We start from the raw sequence: 25,044 nt of genomic DNA on the forward strand, positions 1-25,044 counted from the left end.
ATTTTCAAACAGGTCATGACCCCTGCTACACTCAGAACGTCTGGGCTGATCTCATGGTACAAATGTGAGCCCAGGCCTTGGGCAGCAGATGTCCTGGGAGATGTCTGGGTCCCTGCTCTGTGTTCCGTCCTCGGAGGCAGAAGTACTCGGGGGCCAGCCTCTGGCTCCCGAGTCGCACAGACAGGGATCCAAATCCTGGCTCCACCCAGGATGCGGTGACTCTGGAGAGGTCACTTTCTGTGATTCTGTTTGCTCCTCTATGAAATGCGGCTAACAGTTATTCTGAGCATTAAGTGACTTCATGCCTGTAGATGGTGTGGCACGTGCCCTGCAAGCGGCCAGAACTCAAGAGATCTTAACCGGTACTGGCCCGGTCTCCCCGGCACATGCTCTCCGTCTGACCGCTGTTCACAACTGTCATCAGTTACTCGTGTAATTACTTACACAACGCCTGTCTCCCCCAGTATGGTATATGCCCCCGCAGGAAAGAACCTCTCTCGTCCCTGGCCGGGCACGGAATGAGTATGTGCTGAATGCGTGGATAGAAGGATGAAGGGAAGAATGAAGGAATGTCTCCACTTCTGCAGAGCTGCTGGCTGTGAGAGCCGAAAGCGAGGAAAAACCAAGGCAGGGGCTAGGAGCTGTGCAACTTCTGGGCACATACCAGCACTATGATCCCTCCCACAGAACTTCCAGCGGTTCAGGAACAATTCTTAAAGAAATAAGAGAGCCAATTATCCCTTTGCGGGAAAAAGGCCCGCCTCAACGGTGACCAGATGAAGGAGAAAGGAGTATATGGGCAATGGTGGGCTGGAGAGTCCCGAGACCCAAGGAGACGTGACTTCACTGATGAGGTTAAAATCGCTCTGGACTGGACCTCAGAGGAGCGTCTGCAGTCAGTTGTCACATCCTTGTGCTGTCAGTGAGGCAGAGCAGAAAGGGGTTAGGACGCAGCATCCTACAGAGGATATAGGAAGGAAGTGGGAACAGACGGGTCGCTAGGTCGTCCTGCAAAAAGTAAGGCCCGCACCGCAATCCCTCCCTCCCATCAGCTGAGAGGACAGAGAGGCAAGGCATTCTCATATAAGCCAAGGGGAGGTCCTCTGGCTCACAGCTTTCTTGGCATGAGCTTAGGTCAAAATGATAACCGAGCTCCTTCCCTTTACACGCCTCTGAGATTCACAGAGGGCCAATAGAGCACTAAAGTCTATTTAAATTATCTCTAAGCACGCCCAGGCAGGAAGGTGATCAGAATTTAATGACTCATCTCAGCTTGTTGCCACTCAGTAACACTGTTCTTATCTTTATGTCAAGGAGTATAAAGAGGTAGGGAATGGGATAAAAAGGGAGGGTTTTTTTAAAGCTAAAAATTCTTTGTCGGATAAAGCAGAAGAATAAATCAACCACATTTTTTAGAAGTTCAAAAGTAAGGGCCTTATAATTACTGAAAAATGGGGTCTGCACGGCAAATTGTTAGTAATCACGGATTTGATAGAGGAAGAAAAATATAGTATGTGCTTCACCTTTTAATAGGCCATAGCATTCTTACCATCTACAGTCCACAGGATATAATGAATGTGCTGAAACTCTTTAAGTGAAAATAGGCTACTAAATAAACTTGACCTTTAATTTAAATATAACATGTAAGTCTTCCTGTATGGTTTAGACTGGCCTTTTGTGGAATTCCAAAACAAGACTGCCAGAAACCCTTAGGTAACAGCATCATCCCTAGAACAAGGAAGCAACCCCAACTCAGCAGTGCTTTTTGATGGATAACACTCACTTGAATGCTGGCATTCAAGACAAGCTATTAAGAAACTGTTACCATTTGCAACCACTTCTCTTTGTGAATCAGGATTCTCAACTATGCAACCAACACCATCTAGCAATATAAACTTGCAATCAACATACTTTCCAATTCCAAATCTGGGGCTCACAACATCTTCACAGTCCTCATTGATTTTTAGAAAGTGTGAAGAGTTTGAACATACCTAATGCATTTATCTTAACAAAACAAGCCTTATTAATTTATGGTCTAAGGTGAGGCTACATTTAACAAAATGTTATCCTTTTTTTTTTTACTGAAAGTTTCAAAACTATTTATTGAAGTAATTCTTCTCTGCACATGCACTGCTTGATATCAAAACTTTAAAATGACTTACGATTTCTCCTGCTTGTGGGACAGGGAAAAGAAATCATACACCAAGCACACTCCAAACACCGTGATGCCTGTCTCTTTCACCAGCATCGCACAGGTCCCCAGAAACAAACTGAGCAGCAAGAAGAAGGGAGAAGTGGTGGGAGGGAAACATTCCCCAACATGATGCTGGTCCACGCTCCTGGAAAACAAGATCGAGACTCTTTTAATCTAAGAAGAAATGTGGGTCACTGAGAAATATCGACTTTTAAAAATAAGATTTAACAATCAATTTCATTGTATTCCCAGTAAGCAGGTGAACACAGATTTCTTCACAAATATTCATCACAGAATTATTTAAAATCGCTAAGATGAGAAAAAGTGAATGCCCAGCAACACTGAACTTGGTACTTAAATTAAGGTACATATGAATTATGGTAAAATAGGGCATATAACAAATGGACACTGAAAAACCACTTAAAATGCTACCATAGAGATATAGTTAGTGGCATGGAAGGATGTTTAAGTGAATATATTTTAAGTGAATAATACAGGTTACATATGCACGAACTCGGGAGCCAGGTTCCCCGGGTTCCAATCACAGCTTTGCAGCTAACTAACTGGGTATTATGGGGGTAGGCTACTACGCCTCTCTCTGCCTCTCAGTTCCCTCATGTATGAAATAGGACCACAGTGTTGTAGGCACAATTAAATAAATGACTTATTACATGTGAAGTGGTTATCATCGTTACTGTTATTTCGGTGAAGGTGTTTCACATGCTTCTGTACACAGTCAGTCAGTGGATATAGACACATATACGGAAATAATCTTCATTTCCCCTGTGATGAAAATACAGACGTTTTGGCCTTTTTCTTTTCTTCTGGTTAATTGGTATTTTAAAATTTATTTTCCAAAGGGATGTATTAGGTAATTTTTTTTTCTCAGTTTAATTTCCAGCAGGAATTTCAAAAATCTTCCGGAGCTATAAAGCCTTTCTTCACCTTACAACACAGAATCCGCCCGCACCGAAAACCATCACTATTCCCTCAGTAGGTGCTACCCCCATCTGCCCCCACTCCCCTGAAATAAAGGCCAATATTTATTTCTGTGGTTATGACACCTTAGTTGTATTGCTATGTCTTGGAACAATGACCTAAAATTACATACTGAATTTGCAGTGGATATGCATTTTTCTCTGAAGCTGGTCTGTAGCTTCAGTTGCTAAGAGTGAGAACGACATGCACAATAGAAACTGTAATCCCACGGCTCATCATCACGCAGAGACAGAGGGTCACAACGCTGGCCTCCTCGTGTTCCCGACTGTGCCCACCACACAGAAAAAGCCCCCGAGAGTAAGTTAACTAAAAGGCAACCGTTACTCTTGTTCTAATACCTGAGTAAACAGAAAAGAATTCACGGGTGAATGTGGGTTTCTATTTTTAAGACTTTTCACAATACCGTTTCAGATGACTGGCAATGCAGCGCTGCGTCCCAAAGCCAGGCCTGGGAGACTAGTGCCAGACAGGGACCCCCCACTTCCCACAAGTGCACGTTACGGCCCACTTCACTTTTATGAAAGACCTACATGAGCACCTGCTTTCTCTAACAGGAAGAAACCCGAAGAGGATTTCTGCTTTGATGAAAGAAAGTGCAAAGCAAAACCAGTGTCCGGCGTCTGTTTTGCAGGAGCCGTTACAGCGGCGGTGCGCGGCCCAAGCAGCAGGGCGACCCGCCGATCAGCGCGTCCCCGGGGCCTCACTCAGCACCTGGGCACCCAGCCTCCAGAGCTTGGAATGTGAGCCACTGCGCTTTAGTGCCATTTAGCCACTAGCAAGATGTGTTCTGAGGTATCAGAAAAAGCCTGAGAGAAGTTGGTTTTGGGGTCCGGGAATGCCCCCAATTTTTGCATATCAATTAATGGCCACTGTTTCTTCACTTGAGGCCATTTTAGCTGACAAAAGGTGTTCCTAGAAATGCTCCACTTTCGGACGGCAGGGAGAAACCTGTACAAAGAAAAAGCTCCAAAAAAATAAATAAATAAAAAAGAAATAAAGAAAGAAAGGCTCCACTCGTTAAACCAAAATTTCGGAAGAATTAATTCTTTTCATTCTTGGTCATACAAAGTCTAAACAGGTTTATAACAGGGTTTCTCAGTCTGAGGACTACTGGCATTTTGGGGAAAATGATGTTTTACTGTAAGGGTTGTCCTGTACATTGTAGGACCCTTGGTCTCTTTTTACTAAATGCCGATAGCACCTTTCCACTTAAGGACAAGCAAAAGTGTCTCCAGACATCGCCAAATGTCCCCAGGGGAAGAGCATAACTGCCCCATATTGAGAACCACTTGTTTAGAATTGTATTCTCAGAGTCAATGGGCTCTGAAAGATGGCAGGTCAATGAACTCATCCAAAGATCAATGTTCACAAATCCATAACCAGGCATCCCTCCACGAAGTAGAGGGACATGATTCACAAGTCCCCTTTATCTGGGCCACCCCCTGAGCCATCTGCCCCATACCCATTCTCTTTTTATAACCTGCCCCTTTCCCTATGTGTTTATGTCACGACTCAAGTGAGAATCTGAGCACTTCGGGGAGAAAGGGCAATATAATAGAAATTATTTTATTGCTTTTCAGCACCCCAAAGCAAGGAACTTATGTATTTTGATGAAAGGATGTGTAAATTAGAAATCCACAGTTGAGAAATACTACCTCCAATTCAGCCTTGTTATTTTAAGCTCTGAGCTACTTTACTGAAGATAATAAAGAGGAAAAAAAATTAGGACCAAAATGAAAAGGAGGAATTAAACAAATCATGACCAAAGAGAAGAGAGGACCACACCTAATATATATTGGCTCAGAGCTTTCAAATTCCATGCTCAGTAAGAAATGACAAATAAGAATAATCAAGAAGGAAGAGCTTTCCAGCACTAGGAGAACAGTTCCTTTAAAAGGCTACGGCAAGGTTTGGAATGTGGCTGGGAGAGAGAGCAGCCTTGCACTTGCCAAGGGGGGAATTCCTATGCTGGTCTCCACAAAGCTCTCGGGGCATGTTGCTGCCAAGAAGCCTCCCTCCTCTCTCAGATAGATGCTCAAAGTCCACACAACACACACACACACACACACACACACACACACACACACACCCAGAAATTCCCAAGGGGAAAGCATGATTGTAACCACAGAGAAGAGCATTCTTAGCCATACATACCTATTGTAGGAGAGAAAGGCCAACAGAAACAGCAGGCATGCTAACACATCAGCTCTGCCAACAATTCCAGCCACCTAGAAAGTTTGAAAAAAGAAAGACCTCAGAAAATGGCTTTCAGAAAACTGTTACAGAAATGTATTCATTTTTTGATGGATGAAAAGTATGATAAAATAAGAAAACACATTGTTTTTCAAATCTGACATATGAGTAACCACCTCTGGTTATCATATATATAACAATAAGTTTATAGAAGGAGAGAAAGAGGGGCGCCTGGGTGGCACAGCGGTTAAGCGTCTGCCTTCGGCTCAGGGCGTGATCCCGGCGTTATGGGATCGAGCCCCACATCAGGCTCCTCTGCTAGGAGCCTGCTTCTTCCTCTCCCACTCCCCCTGCTTGTGTTCCCTCTCTCGCTGGCTGTCTCTCTATCAAATAAATAAATAAAATCTTTAAAAAAAAAAGAAGGAGAGAAAGAGGAAGGAAGGGAAAAGATTTTCATGCTTAATTTCATTTTTCACCTTTCTTCTATAGAAGGTCAATTCATAGCGTCAAGGCTTATTCATTTACTGGTTTATTCAAAAATATTTTTGAGCGATGACTGAGTGCCAAACACTGTGCTAGTCTTTGGTACCAGAGTGCTAACGGAGCGGGGATATTTACAGAAGACTAGGAAAAAATACGTTTAGGAAACAATAATCCTGGTAAAAATAGGAATGATTATGATCTCACGATCACCACATGAGCACGTGTGTGTGTATGTGTGTGCGTGTGTGTTTCTTAGTTCTGTCACTCTAAGAGCCTAAAAGCAAGACAGCCCAGTAGCGAACAGCCATCCTGGCACTGACCACAAACCATTCCTCCACTAAAGAGAACGTGGGCTCCCTGGAGAAGTGGCCAGTTCCAGGGCGGAGGCTAAGGAGATATCAGAACAGCTCAGATCATCTTGTCATGTTAGGAGGTAAGAAAGTACACAGAAAGTGACAAGTACATATCAAAAGGACACAGAAGCCAGTGACAAGGGGCTCCCGCTTACCAAATATCAGGCCATTTAAACATCAAAATAAATAAGGACAATTGTAAAACAAACCATTGGAAAAAAACAGACCTCCATGAGTGCATCCTGATATTGATGGATGGATGAATGAATGTACATAGAAGTACATACATAAATGCAGTAAGCAAGTGAATGGGAAAGAATAGAAAGCTCTTCCTTACATTGCAAATCCAGGTAATGAATGTGGAGGGAACAGTGCAGCTGGCAAATAGTCATTTTGCATCCAAAAGATGCAAGATTAGAACGAGCAAGAGACATCACAAAATACCAGTGGATGCTGAATCTAGGGCATAAGGGGTTAATAAGGCACGGAGTATTAGCAGGGCTTCAACGCACTTCCTTCAAAGCATTTACTTGCTAAATAAAAAAGTTGAAAGAAAAATTATGCTATGGAGAAAATGTATTACACCTTAACTGGGGAATCAAACTCGACCTCACCAATAAAGGGCAAATGGATGTGGCATGTCTCTGCGTATAATACCCTGAGAGGGACACAATATCGCTTTTGTCAAATTCCAGCCAGGGAAACGTAACCTGAATATAATCACGAAAAGACATCAGACAAAACCCAAGGTGAGGAACACTCTATCAAGTATATAAATACATATATTTTATATTAATAAAGTATAAAATACAATTCTACATTATTTTATACCATTAAAATTTTATTTTAATATCTCCTTTTATATTGTATCATGATTTACTAGATACATTACAACTCCTATAATCTAATGTATTATAATACTGCATATATTATTACATATTACATGTATATTAACATAATACATTACATATGCATACATTATGTATTTCTATTTTATATACTGTATATTTTTACATATTTCAATATTATGTATTTACATACAATAGAGTTATACTATGTGTACTTATACATTATAAAAATTTAATATAAAATATAAATACATAAGTTTAGAAAATATAAATTTTATAAATCATGGGTTATAAATTATATAACACATGTATTATATATAATAATCATTTGGAATAACATTTTACACATCAATTGCAATGTTATAATAAATACCATGTAAACATCTTATAATATACATATCAAATATAAGTTTTAAATTATATTATAGAAAGACAATGAAGACTGGTAACTGCTCCAAACTTGAGACTAAAGAAAAACAATAACTAATGGCCTTGGTTTTAGAAAATATACAACTAAATTATTCAGGGGTAAAGAGGCATGAATTATACAACCTACTCTCAAATGCTTCAGAATACAAATAATATTTTTATATATTAAAGAAAAAAGAGAGGAAGAATGACAAAACAAATGTGGCAAAATGTTAAAAATTGATGAATCTGGGCAATGAGTATATATATATACAGTCATTATATTTTTGAAGTTTAAAATTATTTCTTTAATGTGTTATTTAAGAGAGGGACTGAAGTGGAGGAGGGTAGGGAACAGACAGCTATTTATAAATCTTTGTATTAGTCCACTACTACTTAAAATGTGTGAGCATTTCTCTTTATTTTTTTGAAATTCAAGAAATAAAACTGTAAAGGAAAACAATGGGGTATGATTCAAAGACTGCTTCCACCGAAGGCCACGTACGAGCTGGCTCTTAAAGAGGAGTAAGAGCTCACAAGGGAAAGGAGCAGGGCTGACATTTCAGGCACAGGAAGCTGCATCACCCAAACCATCCGGGACCTGAAGTCCAAGTGTGTTAGAGAATCCATCATAATTAATAGCGGGAAACAGTGTTCTGGGAAATACAGCTATAACTATTCTCATGGAATGAGCACACTTTGCAGTCATGAAGGAGGGGCAGTGAAGCAGGCATGGAGCTGGACCTCCCAAGGCTTGAATACAGACTCCTCTTCTCGCCACGTGAGCGAGACTCGATTTTGTTATCTTTAATGTCAGGGATTTGTTCTCTTTATTATTTTTTAAGATTTTATTTATTTATTTGAGAGAGAGAGAGCTCGAGCAGGGGGAGAGGCAGAAGCAGAGGGAGAAGCAGATTCCCCGTCGGCAGGGAGCCCGATAGAGGGCTTGATCCCAGGACCCTGAGATCGTGATCTGAGTCGAAGGCAGACGCCTAACAGACTGAGCCACCCAGGCGCCCCTGTTTTGTTATCTTTAAAATAAGCATAACACCCCACCTCATGTCACTGTTGTGATTAATGAGATGATATACAGGAAGTGCCCACTCAATGGGGGTGTCCTTTCTTCCTTTTCCCTGCAGAGAAGGGGGGGTGGGACTCAGTGCTGAGACAGGTTTTCTTGTGGGGCTTACAGAAATCATCTTTTTATATTAAGGCTTACGTGTACGGTATTTTAATTTAACTTTATTAAATAATCAAATATATTAGTTAAAAAACATAAACAGAAGATAATTTAATTATGTACTTGCACAGGGATTGATAGCAAGTCCCATACTGAGCAAAATTCTAGTCCAATCTACACCAAGAGGAACCTGGATATGGCTAAAGAATTTCATGAGCAGTACAGAGTTAAAAGGTATCAGCTAATGGAGCCGCCTGGACCACACACTGTTCGTTGATCCATTAATCTACAAGGATTTTGATGGCCAAAGCAGGAAGACTGCCCGACTCAAGGGAGACAGGCAGTGACAATACGGTGTCACCTCAGTGTCAAGAGCCAGCGCAGACTCCCAGTCTGAAAGCAACAACTGCGCACAGTTCACTTGTGAGCCCAGATCTGCTCCGTCTACACCACTGCATCTCTGAGCAGGGAGCTCAGCATCACCTGCAAGGCCCCTGGAAGGTTAAACAGAGAGCCCAGCTCGCTAGCAACAAAGTCTTGGGATAAGGCCACACATCTGGGCCACTCATCACAGCACAACCGATACGGCCAACTCACACAACAGCAAGACTTGCAAGCTGATACTGGGTGTAGCAAGCTGGAGTGAGGCGGTCACAAGCCAGGCAAGCATAACGAATGTGCTGAAGGCGCCTGAAGCCTACTTCTCAAATTGCAGCCGGTTTGCGCTGCTGGGAAGCCAGCTGGACGTGCCCAGATAGAAAGAATGTAGTGTCCCTTGGAGCAGAAGCTCAGAGGGCGTGTTGAAATGTTAGTGCTGACACTGATAGACTCTGTGGCCAGTTCCAAACCACCCTACGTTCACTGAACACCTACTCGATATCCTTGTTGAGCTGGGGTCTCTGGGGAAGGGGGTTAGAGGTCTTAAAAACAAGGTGCTTGTCATCAACTACTATATGTCTCACTTTCACCGTGATTCAGTCAGTCAGTATCATCATGTTCGGTAATTGCATGATTTATTCCACTCAACAAACATTTTCTAAGGGCCTCCTATTTGCCAGGTACTGTGCCAGCTGGAGAGATAGGACCTGCCTCAAGGAGTTCAACATCCGGTGGGGAGTCAAAGGAGGGTATTAATATGATACAAGGGAACTGCGTGTATCACAAAGAGGAGAAATCACTGCCATGAGAAAAATGGAGGGATTGATTTTGACTGCAGAATCTGGAAGGCTTCATGGAAAGGCTGGCGTTATAACACTAAAACCTAAAGGACAAGCAAGTAGGGCTCAGTAAGCTCAAGACATGGGAATGTGAATCCAGGGCCAGAGAAGGACCACCGAAGTATCCCAGGCAGAGGAAAGAGCAGTCTGAAAACACGGGAGGTGTTTCTGGAAGGGAAGGCATAAAGTGATGAGAGCATGGAGGAAATAAATGAAAGAGGACAGGAGTGAGCAATGGAAAGCAAATACGGGATGTTAAGTTGGAGCTCCGGGGCTTGGTTCCACGACAACATAGGCTGAACTGTAGGATTTTGGGAAGTACAAAGGACTTCGCCAAAAACACATGCAGAGGGATAGCATGACTTCTGCCTCATGCTGCAGGCTCTCCTCACCAAGACGGTAGCTATTACCTGGGAACTGAACCCTGTAACACATACTCAAATGATGGAAAACATGAGCAAACATCATTGGGTAGAATTCAAACAATGTAACAATCAGATCTAAGTCCTAGCAAGCTTAGCAGAATCACATGTGAAAAATACCAATAAATTTAATTTGCCCCCAAAACTTATTATTTCTTAGCATACCATTCATAGGATTTGTATAGAGTATACCATATGTATCAAGTTATTGATTGTTCTATCTGCACGACGGAGTCCCATTAGTGTCAGACAGGGCGGGGAAATACACACTTAACATGCAACAGCTGAAAGCCAGACTGACTGATTAGATCATGACCGTTTCTCTCCTATGTGCTCTTGTCCCAGTTCTGGAAATGTTGCCCTTAACCTTCAACTCCACATGTCAGCATTTCCTGCTCTGGCTTTTGACTTGACAGAAGTGCCTTCCTTCCAACCAATAATGTTTCCGTGATGATTGCTAAGTTTTAATTCCCACTGGGGAATTACAGTGATTTTCCCTGTTTTTCTCAATTTCTCGACTTATTTTTCTGATGATTCAGGAATCAGAAAAAACATACAGGGGCGCCTGGGTGGCACAGCGGTTAAGCGTCTGCCTTCGGCTCAGGGCGTGATCCCGGCGTTATGGGATCGAGCCCCACATCAGGCTCCTCTGCTGTGAGCCTGCTTCTTCCTCTCCCACTCCCCCTGCTTGTGTTCCCTTTCTCGCTGGCTGTCTCTATCTCTGTTGAATAAATAAATGAAATCTTTAAAAAAAAAAAAAAAAAGAAAAGAAAAAACATACAAACTGCTCCAAAAATATACTGTCAGAAAACCCTTTGAAGAACCACAAGGCCTTCAACGAGGAAAGGTCTAGGTCTACCCTAGTATATATCTCCCGTACTTCAATATTTGTTGAAGGATTGAGTAAATAAATGCATTTGTTCCTTATACTTAAATTGGAGATAATTTTTTATTACAACATGTTGCTTTGTCTTGTATGTATTTATGTGTATGTTCTTTGGCTTTTTTAGGAGCTTGTGAACAAATTATGGGTAGGGACCCCTTATCCACCCACATACCCTCCTGGCACCAAACAAGCATTCATTTACTATATGTTGATTATGTAATTAAGGAAACAAATCCTTAATCATGTCAACATGTTTAAACAGAACTCCTCCCTCAAAAAATGTTAATCCTCCATCCTTCCTGGGATTACTTATGGTCCTGATTTTGTTCTTATTTAGCAAAGGGGAGATACATCCCTCTGACTCCCTCTCTAGCCACACTAAGATCTTTCTTTTTTTTTAAATAATTTATCACTAAGTCTTCTATAACACAATGTTTTTATCTATTTCTCTGTCTTCTTCCTTAGAAACCTAAACTAATACCTATAATTGAATATAGTCTCCTGATCTTACTTCCTAGTATAGACTGTTATGTAAGATAAATTTCTCCACCTCCTACACTTCTCTCATTCCTTGTGAATGCTAACAGTTTCTCTTAAATTTTCCCTAAATGTCCAGCTGTCAGACTCCTTTGTCCCTATAATTGTGCTATCATGGATTTTTTTTTTTTTATTAGCTTGTTGAAACCTTTTCTTAAAGGTCACTTCGCCAACAGGATTTTTCCTCTTTCTTAGAATTCAACCAAACTCTACCAGCTCATGATCCCACTGTCCAAGGTTCTGCTCTCCTTCTCTGCAAGCATAGAATTAAGACTGTTATTGTCCTACTCCTGTATTCTTTCCTGCAAAAATTTTCCTCAAGACACTCCAAGAACATATTTTCCACTGTACTTCGACCCGGAGTCATATATTCTATATGGCTAGGAGTAGTAGTCCTTGATTATTTCTCTTCAGGTGACAGCCAAAAAGAGTATTAAAAACTTAGGTATTGGGACACCTGGGTGGCTCAGTCAGTTAAGCATCTGTCTTTAGCTCGGGTCATGATCCCAGGGTCCTGGGATCGAGTCCCACATCGGGCTCCTTGCTCAGCAGGGAGCCTGCTTCTCCCTCTGTCTCCACTCCTCCTGCTTGTGCGCTCTCTCTCTCTCTCTGAGAGATAAATAAAATCTTATAAAAAAAAAACAGGTATCTCTCTCATCTTTTAAAATTCATATCTAAAATTTTTCATCATAATTTTAAATACTTGAAGGGATCTAACTTGCCATGCATTGTAAATACTGACATTTTAAAATAAGGCCATAATATTAGTGTTTTAAATGTATGAAATGGAATCTGAAATGTGCCACTGCAATTTGAAGCTCATTATTTACCATTTACACAAACATGAACAGGCTCTTCTTTAAATGACAGACACTTCACACCTATTCCCCTTGAACTCTTATTTCTATTCTATTTCCCCCTGAGCATTATTTCTTAACGTATTGTGTAGTTATGCTTAAAAATATTCTACTTATCATCTTCTCTCTCTGTAGTAAAAATACATTTATAAAGTTACCTCACTAAGTTACCCCACTTAGTATTACACACAATTGCTCAATACATCATAAATTAGAAAAAATGATAAATAGCTCTTAGATATAAAAATACACTTCTTAATAACACAGATGTAGCACGTTTTTCTTTTTTTTTTATTTAAGATTTATTTATTTATTTGAGAGAGAGATAGAGAGCATGAGTAGAAGAGGCAAAGGGAGAGAGAATCTCAAGCAGACTCCCCGCCAAGCACAGAGCCCGATGCGGGTCTCGATCCCAAGACCTGAGATCATGACCTGAGCTGAAATCAAGAGCTGGATGCTTAACTGACTGAGCCACCCAGACGCCCCACGCTTCTTTTCAATAAGTGCAATTACTGACTGAATATGACTTCGGGTTAGAATAAGAAAGCACGCAGTATCAGCTCCATTCCTAGCTTTCATCTTTACAGAAATGTTCGCATAAGTAAGTGAGACGGAAGTAGCTGTTAGTGACTTAATGCTTTGATCACTAAGGTCATCTGCAAAATCATAGTGATCCATCACATTACATAATGCTTAATGATCTACCGGCCAACAACTCAATCAGGTCCTCCTTTAATTTGGTTGAAAGCAAATAATTTCAGCGTACTCATCATGAGAGTTACCTGTCATTAGAGTCATCTGCTTTCATGGTTTCTCAGCAAAAAACGGCTTCACCAAGACTTTCCAAAGAACTATTACTTACAGCCTTCCACTTAGAGGGACCTTTTCAGTCTAAAATACTCAAGAAAGGGCTGGAAAATTCACCTTAAGTAATGTAATTTTTTTTGTAAAACGATTTTTCTTTGTCACTCACTCCAAATAAATTTGTGTCAAAATCCCGGGCTTGCAGATTTACAAGACTGTTTGTGGAAATCGTCCGTCATATAGCCTAACTGGTAAAACCAGTCCTCATTACAAAACCAATTGGCCAAATCAGGCTTCTTGTGTCAGCAAAAATGAACATATTATGATGCATCCCCATGACGACCATCTTACGTCTGAATTCAGAAGATCAACACAGGCCACCAAACCCCACTTCTAATGCCACGCTCCATTCTTCACAGAAATACGTCCAAGACAGAGAGCGATATGAAGCCTCACTCCAGGTCTGGGATGCTTCGACTGAAGGAGGCTTTGCTGACACCAATATAATGAATTGTTTCTTTATGTGGTACCTCACAGATAGGGACACCTGGGGCAGAGTAAAATTCTGATGTAGCTGAGACATTCCTTTTTATTTTTCAATGAGATGACAACTGAGAGGGGAGGGGGGAGAGGAGAACCAACTTGACACCTTGACCCCGGGGTGTGTTCTCAGACAGAGAAACCACAGGCAAGGGTCCAGATGCAAGCTGAAGCTCTGGAAATGATTCCTGTAAAACCGCGGGGCCCACGAACCCCTTGGAAAGTCTTCACCTGCTGCTAGCAATACGGATAAAATACACCAACTGTGGTTACTGAGCCGTGAAGCAAGGTAACTTGATAATGCCTTCCAGGTGCCTGATTAAGTCCATGTTTCAAAGAGGACCCAGATCTGAACTCTCTCTACTTTTTTTTTTTTTAAAGATTTTATTTATATATTTGACAGAGACAGAGACAGCCAGCAAGAGAGGGAACACAAGCAGGGGGAGTGGGAGAGGAAGAAGCAGGCCCATAGCAGAGGAGCCTGACGTGGGGCTCGATCCCACAACGCCGGGACCACGCCCTGAGCTGAAGGCAGACGCTTAACCGCTGTGCCACCCAGGCGCCCCTGAACGCTCTATACTTTTTAAATAAATTCTGCAACACCCACCAAATAACTACACTTCACACGAAATAACCTGGAAACCTATTTCAAAGTCCCTATTGTGAATGATGTCTTTCTAACCTGAAGAATGTCAGCCTAACTTTTTAGCCCTCCCCTCGCACTCACCATTCAGCACCACAAATATGATAAATACAAAGCAGAGAGAGAAGGTAAAATCCAAATGTAGAGCGGGAACAATGCCTCAGCACGATAAGTGCCTCAAAATGCCCTGAGCTGTTTCAAACACATTAGAGCTTAAACGTTCTTCAAATAAAGAACGGTGGCCGTTTATGACGACACGTAATAATAACGGTGGTTATTTGGGAAAGCAGTTAAATCGTGAAGGCCATTTGAACATTCAAAACGACAAGCTGTCAAGCGGAATGATTTATATGTAAAGATAAACACTCAGTGGAGCTCTGAATTCACGTGGTTTTAAGGGAGGGAAAGATCAGTTTCGCTTTTTTTTTTTTTAGTTCCCGGTTTCACGGAGGTCGGATGATACTCACCGCCTCTGTGTGAATAGGGTGCACCGCAAAAAGCAACGCAGTAGCGAAGGCGAGGCCTCGGTTCCTGAAGACAGCTTTGTCACAGGTGTACATCAGGACGAGGGTCACGAGACAGTGCAGAATCACATTCACCGCATGGAAGTAGAATGGGTTCATGCCAGTCAAAAATATGTTCAGCCTGTATGAAAAGACAGAAACAGAAGCGGAATCAGCTACAAACAGAACAGAAACACAAGGAAAGAGGAGGGAATCGATCGTTTTAAAAGACAGGCCATTCCATCGATTATTTTTAAATGACTCCCAACATCAGGTTACTCTAGACGTGCGAGTGTCGTTTTTCCCTCTCGGGATTTTCCTATCTGCAGAAATCACTGCAAATGCAATCCAATTTTATTTCAGAAAGCTCTGTGGCCTCACGGAGAAGGCAGGCAGACAGGTGCTGAGCCTGACTCTTCTTCAGTCCGTGGCTCACAGGAATGACCCCAGGATACTCCTGCTTTCACTGCTGGGGCTTCCCAAGGAGCTGAGTGTTCAAAGGCTACCGCACCGTGCAGCGGGTCAGAGCCGTGACCGCTGGAGAGGGGAAAAAAGCCACAAGACTGTGCCTGTGGTCCCAGTTGGGACAACCCAAGCATGAACGTGTTCTCGCACCCACACTGCCCACCAGGAACCAAATTTCCAGATTATGCACCTGGAATTACTGCCCCACAAAGGATCTTCGGGGCATCTGAAGATGCTATTACCAGCTGCAGCTGAAATTAAAAGGATGAGCAAAAGCACAGCATTTCAGAATTTGTATTAAATGTTTTCTAACAGAAATACCCACAGATCTCAAAATCTGATTTCTAAGATTATGAGGAAGAATCTAAAGAGACTCACAGAAAGAAGGGAACTTTATGGGGTACTGGGATAGCTCAGTCAATTAAAGCGTCCAACTTCTTGTGTCAGCTCAGGTCATGATATCAGGGTCATGAGATCCTGCCCCGTATCAGCTCCGCGCTGGGCATGGAACCTGCTTAAGATTCTCTCTCTCCCTAAGCCTCTCCCCCACCCCACTTGCACGCGTGCACATGCGACCTCTCTCTCTCTTTCTCTAAAAAGAAAAAAAAAGAAAGAAATTTCTTGTTCGACATCTTAAAAAATACTTTCCTGAGATAGAAATGCAGAACAGAGAGACTTAAGGTTGCCTTAAATGTAATAACAGGACATAATTGATTCTGTGGGGTCAGCAAAAACACAGTTGTATAGGGTGTGATTCTTTCGGGGGAGCACGTATGCCCTAAGTGGGATGCCTATAGTTGTCTACACTCCAGCTCATTTTATTGGAACAGTAATCCCAAGTCTTTATTCTCATGTCCTTGATCTGCTTCTCTTACAGAAACACTTCCTCTCTGCCAAAACAATTGAGAACGTAAAAGTCAACTTTAGCGATGGCATATGCATATTCCAAATCCTTGACTTGATTCATGCACGAATTTAACCTACAGAATTTTAAACATCTCAAGCTTTATTTGGACACATGGATATAAATGTCATGGTTACTAATTGACTCCATTTTCATTCCCACTGAAGTACTCATGGTCCTAACCAAGCCTGGAAAAATGAATTGTTTTGTGGAATCCCCACTTCAGGGCTCTGAAGCAAGATTCAAGCGAGCTGTATGTTGGCCAACCCACGAGTCTGCGCAAATCCCCAGAGTCCTGAAGATGGAAGCGTGGTGTGAGACAACCCATCTAGAGGCAAAGAGGAATGGGCCGTGAACGAGGGGGCGGGCAGGAGCAGCTAAAAGAGGGAGAAGAGCATTCCATTCCACCTATGATGAGAGAGCTGCTGGCAATCACAAAGCTCGGGACGGTGGAGCTGTGAGAAGGGCAAGACCAGGTCCCTATCCTTGAAGAACTGAGGCGTGATTCCCAGACAGCCCATCCCTGAGGCTGATTTACATCACCAGCTACTTCATCAGGCTAAGCTTTCCAGACCAACTAAGCCATTCATTTCAAGTTCATTCACACCCATGACAATGAGACAAAACAGGCAATCTTACAACTAGTTGCAAGGGTCCAAGTGGGAAGGGCTCAAGTTTATCAATGTGTACCAAAAGGCTTTAAGAAGTACATAACCTTTGACCAAAAATTTCACTTCTAGGAATTTTCCATAAGGAAACAGCCAGAAAAGTGTTCAAAGATAGATACAGATAGATATAGATACAGGTACAGATATAGATACAGATAAACAGATATAACATTGTTGTATAATAAGAAATATATATTTTGGTCTTTATCCCAACTCCTGGTAGAGATTCTAAAACCTCTGTAATTTCTTAAGTGATAAAGGTCCTAGGAGAACTTTTTGTCCTAATATTTGGTCTTTGGCCCTGGTTCCTGACACAGAACTCCTAAACCCCTTGTACCTCCCCAAGTGATTGGATTATCTTTCTTCCTAATAAGGTGGCTCTTGGTGAGCTCCTGGATGGCTTCTGGATGGGGGCTGATCACCAGAGAGATCAAGTTATGATTAGAAGCCTGGAACTTTCAGCCCTTTCCCTCCTCTATTCTCTGGGGATTGGAGAGGGGCCAGAGATGGAGTTCATTATCAATGATGCCTACTTGACGAAGCCTGCATAAAATATCCCTGAACGACAGCGCTTGGAAAACTTCCAGGCTGGTGAGCACATCGACAGCTGGGCAGGCGGCACAGCCCCATCCGCGGAGACAGAAGCTCCTGTGCTTGGGAGCCTCCAGACCCCACCTGAAGATCTCTTCATCTGGCTGTTACCTATACCTTTTTTTTTTTTTTTAAGATTTTATTTATTTATTTGACAGAGATAGAGACAGCCAGCGAGAGAGGGAACACAGGCAGGAAGAGTGGGAGAGGAAGAAGCAGGCTCATAGCGGAGGAGCCTGATGTGGGACTCGATCCCGTAACGCCAGGATCACGCCCTGAGGCGAAGGCAGACGCTTAACCGCTGTGCCACCCAGGCGCCCCTGTTACCTATACCTTTGGTCAAACCCTTCATTCTATAATAAACCCGTAAACATTAAGTAAGTGTTTCCCTGAGTTCTATGAGCCGTTAGAGCAAATTATCGAACCTGAGGAGGGGGTCACAGGCACCCCCGACTGGCAGCCAAGCCGGACAGAGGAGTGGCAACCTAGGGAAGCACGACTTGCAAGTGGCATCTCAAGGCGGAAACGGGCCTTCGACCGGGGGTCTGACGCTAACTCCAGACAGTGTCAGAATTCAAGTGAATTGTGGGACGGGGTCGGAAGTTTTGAGTGTAAGTAGAAGAAGAAACAGGACTTTTCTTTTTAATATACAAGGATGCCTCTTACTGTGATAATCATAAAAATGACAATAAAGAGAACGCAAGACATCTAAAAAGCCGAATCCCTGATTCATTTGGTTCTGCAGATACGATACTTTAGATCATAGTTCTGGATTACAAATTAACGGCACTGCTTTGCAAAAGAGAACAAAAGACTTGTTATTCTTCTAAAGTATTGCTATTCAACCACTTGAAAAGGAAAAAAGGATCGTTACAAGTGTTACTAGTACCACACTTTTATGAGGTACTCTCCCCTTCCAAAAATGATACAAAATGAGTCCCTTTGTGGTCCGTGTGTATTCTATCTGAAAATGTGCAGGTGTTTCCTATACAGATTATTGGGGGGTGTTTACTTGAGTAGAGCTGACACACAGTGTTACATTAGTTCCAAGCGTACCACCGAGTGATTGGACAAGTTTATACATTGTGCCATGTTCACCCCAAGCATAGCCACCATCAGGTTATTATTCCTGGAAACTGGTTAGGACAAAATGCCTGGTGTTGTAAGTGAATTCAATTAGATTCCAAAATATAAAAATAAATTACTGAATAGGGAACCACTGCAGAGCTCACTGAGGTTACTAAAAGCGCCTCACGTGGTACTGGGTACTGGCGACCCTGAGCCTTGAGAACTGACTGAGAATCCAAAGTTAGAAGAGCTTCCCAAATATCTAAAAAGATGGAGGGTGAACTCTCCAAACTATAGACAGGTGGGCTTAAGATGAAATAGTAACAAAATGTTATTTGTGAGCCCTGGAAAAAGAATCTCTGATTCTTTTATGGGTTCAGAAAAAGGGGGTTTAACTGATTAACCTCACATTTTAATAGAACAGGGAGTGTGACAGACACATCACATTTTTATTTTTAACAAAGGCGTTTATCAAAATCTTTCAGAATCTCCTTGTGTACAAGATACAACAAGATGGATTTGTAGCATACACAAAGAGTGGTGAAGAATCACCAGGGTCTCCTTAGATGGAGACCGTCAGTGTAAGTCACAAGATTCTGACATTATCTCTAGTCTGTCCAATATGTCTACCAAAAACTCAGCGACATCCTTAGTGTATGCTAACCAAGCTTGCAGAAAGCCTATCTCTGTGAAGGAGGGGCCCCTGACTACGAGAGTAAGATTCGCAAAGAGTTTAAATGCTTAAAACTGTTAATTAATTCTTACAGGGTTAGACTGAATATGGGTAAGAGTAAAGTCCCACATTCGGACATAAAAGAGAACAAAATACGTGGAATCCAGAGTAAAACTACACACATAGTATTGTCCAAGGGCTGTTAGTTTACTCTAAATTTGAAGAGTTATTGCGTCTTGACTATCAAACAGACCAAACTGCGTAAGTCAAACTAATTTTCATTTCAATTCATTCTAACAGATACGTACTGAGTGCCCACTTTCATGTCACGTATGATGTAGGGCCCAGAGACACAAAGAGAAGACATGGCCAAAAGTTAACAGCATCGTAGGAGAAAGAGAGACACTGAACAGATAATAGTTAGGGAAAGAAATCTAGCAGTGAGAGAACCTACCAGGGGCAGAGACAGGAAAGAGGGAGGTATTCTGCCTGTGTGCAGGACAGGGAAGGTGGGTGGTATCCAATGTGGGGCAGCAGCCCCTCTGGGTGCTACTGAAACGCCGGAGCACCGTCACAGGAGAGCTCCAGGACGCTGCAAAGACGGGAGTCTCAAAAATGATGTCTTAGGAAAGCAGGCTTGAGGAGATGCGGAATGCTCAGCCTAGAGAAAAATGATGGAAATGACCTCAAATTCTCCAAAGGAAAGGATCTTTGCCATATTGTGGTCCTACCCCTAGTGTCCAGCACAATGCCTGGTTCACGGTTGTCAAAATTAAGTGGATAAATGGATGGATGTACACACGAATTCATGAGTGAGTGAAGCAATGCACGTAAGTAGCTCTCAGAGTGGAAAGGAAGACCCAATAACAACGTTGCGAGGAGACTGTCCAAGGGCCAAGTGTAGCCTGCAAATTGTTTTGTTTCACCTGTATACCTTTTATTTCTTTAATTTACCAACATTTTTAAAACAGATGATTTCATATAAAAATTTCCAGCTTCTCTTGAAATATTAGGCCTGAATTCTGGGCCTACATGGCTGCATGGAAATATCTGTGTGCCCATTTAGATGGCGTAAGTACTCACAATTTGACACAGTACAAGCCAACTACCCAGCTCAAAGGAAGAAGCAGTATTTAAGACCAGAACTGGTGTCTGGATAACCAGAAATGTCCACATAGAGCATGAAAACCAGCCCACCCTAAACACCACCTAAGTAGAACAGTCTTTCACGTTCCATGTCACCCTGAACACACTCCATTATAGCATTTACTCAGTTTTTTAAAACTCTTTTACCATATTCCTCAAATATTATAAGCATTTTTCATGCACTGTAAAAAATTCCTTTCTTTTCCTCATCATATCCATCCCACCTAGCACACAGTAGAGTCCAAATGAAAGTTTACTGAATGCACAAATAAACTTACATTAAGTTGGAAGTCGAGAAGACCATCTTTCCCTTTCAACAATAAGAATCTCTAATTTTATTTGATTTAACCTTCATCCCTAATTTAAAGCTAATCTGAGCAATAGGAAATATATATTTTTTCTTTTGAGAAAAAATCTGAACAGGGTTAAGCATCTGCCTTCGGCTCAGGTCATGATCTCAGGGTCCTGGGATCGAGCCCCACGTCGGGCTCCCCACTCATCGGGGAGTCTGCTTCTCCCTCTGCCCCGCCACCACTCATTCTCCCTCTCTCTCCCTCTCAAATAAATAAATCTTTAAAAAAAAAAAAAAAGAAGAAGAAGAAGAAGAAGAAGACAAAGAAGAAGAAAAGAAAAAATCTGAATAGTCATGTATGACCGGTTGGAAGCCTTCCAGACTCTGGCAAATACGAACGCAAATGCCCCTCCTCCATGGGAGCTCTTCTGCCTCCCAGTAAAACTGCCCAGAAACGTGGGGCTATAATGAGCTCACACCAATCACAGGGTACTGGTCCCCAGAAAAGGCCACAGGGTCACACAGTGTCTCACCAAGGAGTCACAGGAGGAGGAGTGGGAAGGGGAGAGGAAAGCCACTGGCTGCCCCTCCCTCTCTAGATAAAGCCCCTTACTCTTTAATTTTCTTCTTTGGGAAACAGTTCTGGTTTAAAAAAACAAAGCCGGGCTGGATCCCTGGAGGAGACTTCTACTATGGAATAGGCTAGGACCACTCCTCCAGGGGACCCCAGCTCCACTCAAACAGCTCTACCTCCACAAACTGGCAGACGGCCGGAACCTGCGCAGGTCAGGATTGTCCCCCGGGGGGACTCCAGTCTGGTGTTCGGTCCTGCACCTGGGGTTTTCCTGGTATACAGATGAAGCAACATTTAAGAGGGCTGCACATCTACTTCATTCCTAGGGACAATGTGATTAATTAGCCCCCACCAGCGATCCCTCCCGGGGGGTCATGGCATTCTGATCACCACTGCATCCCTGCTGCTATCATCGTAAAGGCACTCACCTTGCCTTTGGCGGCTAAGCTCTGCCACTTGGCACCTGGTACTCCAGGATCCCACCACTCCACTGCAATCAGAAAGCCCAGCTCAATCGCATCTCCCACATCACACCTGCCTACAGAAAAAAGCCAATGCAGAGCTTCTCAAAGTTGCAGGTGCTCCCTCACGAAAATGTATTTCTTAATGCCTCAGTGGAGGGAAAATCATCTGGCCCTCTCAAGAAACGTAGTAGAGTGGTGGGAGGAAGGTGTGGGCAGGCGGCATGGGGGAAACACATCGCAACATTCCTATCTCAATGAGCTTTTGGATTCTTTTTTCTATATTACACCAGAGATACTTGGCATCTTACCTTCACGCAACATATGTTCCCACTGAGTCCCAGTGGTTCCCAGGATTCCGAATCCCCTGGGGTGCTGGCTACAATTGCCGATTCCCTCATCCCACTGCAAGATATTTTAAGTCAGTAAATCTGAAATGGGACCCAGAGATCTGTCCTGAGAAGCCCAGTGATTCAAACCAGGTGATACTCAGAACAATACAAGACATGCATCTCGAAGCTTAAAGGAAGGCTACCTATGTCTGCCACACTTACCAGGAAAATCCAGATTTCTCAGCAGTAACACAACATACATTCTTTTCCAATATGAACTACAAACCAGGGGGAAAAAATTAAATGTGCCTTAACCATCTTAACCTCAACCATCTGTTTCTGCTATCTCCAATAACGAGTTCTCCAACACTTTCCTTGTGAGTTTCCACGGCGCAAAACTGAACGCGCAGTACATTTTCCGGTCTTCCTTGACTGCCACTCATTTTTCTTCTTCCCCCTCTCTTGCCACCCTCTCAGCTCTCAAATGCTTATAAGTGGTTTCCATAGTCTTCTTAGATCATTCAACCAATAAATAACAACATCTGGTTTTTCTCGTTTTCCTCTAAGGCGAATCCCTTTGGCCCTTAATCATTTTGGTTGCTCTTCTTCTGCGTTCCCTCTAGTACCAGGAATAAATCAGCAAATCATCATCACTTAATGTATCAAAGAACCAAAGGATGTGATTCACAGGCACCAAGGCAAACAACAGTGCAGGGGGGAGACTGGTGCTCTGAGACACAAACAAAATTTATGGTCTGGGTTGTGCTCAAGGCATCCCATCCTCACCTGGCTACGAGGAAGCTACGGGGAGGGGACAGGGGAAAAGGGGCTTGTTGGAGGAGCCCACACCCACGCAAGTGGCAGTTACTGTCACTAGGGTCACATAAGAGCTCAGAGCAGCAAGTGCATCAAGAAACAGTGGGGAAATCAAGGACAGGAAGATCTGTGACCACATTTAGAAGGCAGCAAGTCCCAGGAGAAAATCTTCAAAAAGAAAGTCAGCAAATAATAAAAATTAACAGATCAACACCAGATATTAAATATAGTTAGTTAGAAGTATAATTGAGTTGTCAATTTTTAACCAATTTGTTTTCCTTTGAAGGTATGTGTTTGGTAAATTTCCCGGACACAGTGCAATTCTGACAGTTACTAGTCAGAAGTTTATGTGAGCACAAAGTCCTGCACAGGACTGCACTCCCTTCAGACACTGGCCGCAAGCTCAATGGTCCCCAGACTACCTGCACTGTGGACCAACTGGCTGCAAATTTGGGGGTTCCCACAACTGCCTCAGGTTTGATAATCTGCAGGAATGACTCACAGAATTCAAGAAAGCATTAAACTTGTGATTTCAGTTTTATTATAAAGGATACAAATCAAAACCTATCAAAAGAAAAGACCCATGGAGAGAGGTCTGGGAGGGTCCCAAACATAAACCTTCCCTCTCTTCAGGACACATCACCCCCTCAGCACAATGATGTCTGATTACCAATCAGGCAAATGCAACCAAGCTTCCATGTCAAGTTTTTAACTGGGGTTTCGTTACTTAGGTTGATTGATTCAATCAATCCCTGGGCATGTAACTGAACTCAATCTGCAACACCACTTTCCCTTCCCGAAGGTTGGAAGGTAGAGCTGGCATGTGGCTCAAAGCCCCATCTCTCTAATCCTATGACTGGTCTTTCCAGCATAGCCAGCGCACGTTCTGAAACTATCAGGAGGCCCACCATGAGTTACCCCTTCCTTAGCATAAGCTCAAGTGTGATCTCGGGGCCCACTGTGAGCAACAGAGACACTCCTATCACTCAGGAAATTCCAAGGGTTTAGAAGCTCCCTCCCAGGAACCTGGGCTAAAGGCCAGACAAATTCTTTATTCTACAGTACTTGGGGATAGAAAATCACAGTCATCATAGTTCCCTTCAGAAAGTATTTTCAGAGCCTTACACTCCATTTGATCCAACTGGAAATAATGTCATGTCTACCTCACTGGCTTGAAAAAACATGGCCATTCTTTACAGACTGTAGGACACAGGCATGGATGAACTTTAGTCCCCTGACAGCAGGGTTTGGAGAAAACTCTGTGTAATTCTGAGGTTTGCCTCGGAAGGTACAGCTGCTATGTTCACCCTTAAAATTTACAGCAAGCATCCCCCAACCATCACACTTCAATATACCGCACAAGAGGAGAATGGTCCCCAAGTGCTGTAGACCCTCATTCTCTACTGTCAGTCCCAGCAGGAGACAACAGGGAGCCACAACTGACCCTTTCAGATGCAAAACTAGCCCTTAACCTCACAGAAAGCAGGACCCACTGGAATCCATCTCTATGTGTCCAGGAAATTCTTCATCTGCCTCCACTTTCTCTTTGACAGAGGTAAATAAACCAAGAAATAAATCAAGCGGATTTTTTTGTCTATATTATAAAAGTGTAGCCCTACCTAAACATTTACCTGAAAAAGTCAAGCGTTCACATAAGTGATTCATTCATTCATTCTTTCAACAGTAATTTATGAAGCCCCTACTCTGCATGGCAGGCACTGTTCCAGGTGCTAAGGATACACCTCATGGAGCTTACACGATAGTGAGAGAAGAGAAAAACGAACAATAAATCCATGTTGCCAGACAGCAATGAGGGCTACTTAGGCAAAGAGGGTAGAAAGTGAGAGAGTGAGGATAAAACATGGAGGACAGTCCACCATTTTGGATTGGGGAGCCAGGGAAGTGTCAAGGAAGAAATGACATTTAAGCAGAGATTGAAGGTGGTGAGAGAGCAAGAGTGCACAGGTCTGGGCAAAGAGCATTCCAG

The 25,044-nt window shown here is 42.8% G+C and overlaps 1 protein-coding gene across 3 annotated transcripts in view; it reads right to left on the minus strand.

Annotated features, from left to right (window-relative positions):
* TMTC1 (transmembrane O-mannosyltransferase targeting cadherins 1) overlaps positions 1 to 25,044 on the minus strand; it is a 257,865-nt gene that overhangs the window by 222,773 nt on the left and 10,048 nt on the right. For all 3 annotated transcript variants that reach the window (XM_040642292.1, XM_040642290.1, XM_040642291.1), the window contains exons 2-4: positions 15,032 to 15,209; positions 5,348 to 5,421; positions 2,163 to 2,339 (exon numbers count right to left, since the gene is read on the minus strand). In XM_040642292.1, the coding sequence (XP_040498226.1) occupies positions 2,163 to 2,339; positions 5,348 to 5,421; positions 15,032 to 15,209 (429 nt within the window). The remainder of the gene's footprint in view (positions 1 to 2,162; positions 2,340 to 5,347; positions 5,422 to 15,031; positions 15,210 to 25,044) is intronic.

This window comes from Ursus maritimus, unplaced genomic scaffold, assembly GCF_017311325.1.
Source record: "Ursus maritimus isolate PB19 unplaced genomic scaffold, ASM1731132v1 scaffold_26, whole genome shotgun sequence".
NCBI classification, from domain to species: domain Eukaryota; kingdom Metazoa; phylum Chordata; class Mammalia; order Carnivora; family Ursidae; genus Ursus; species Ursus maritimus.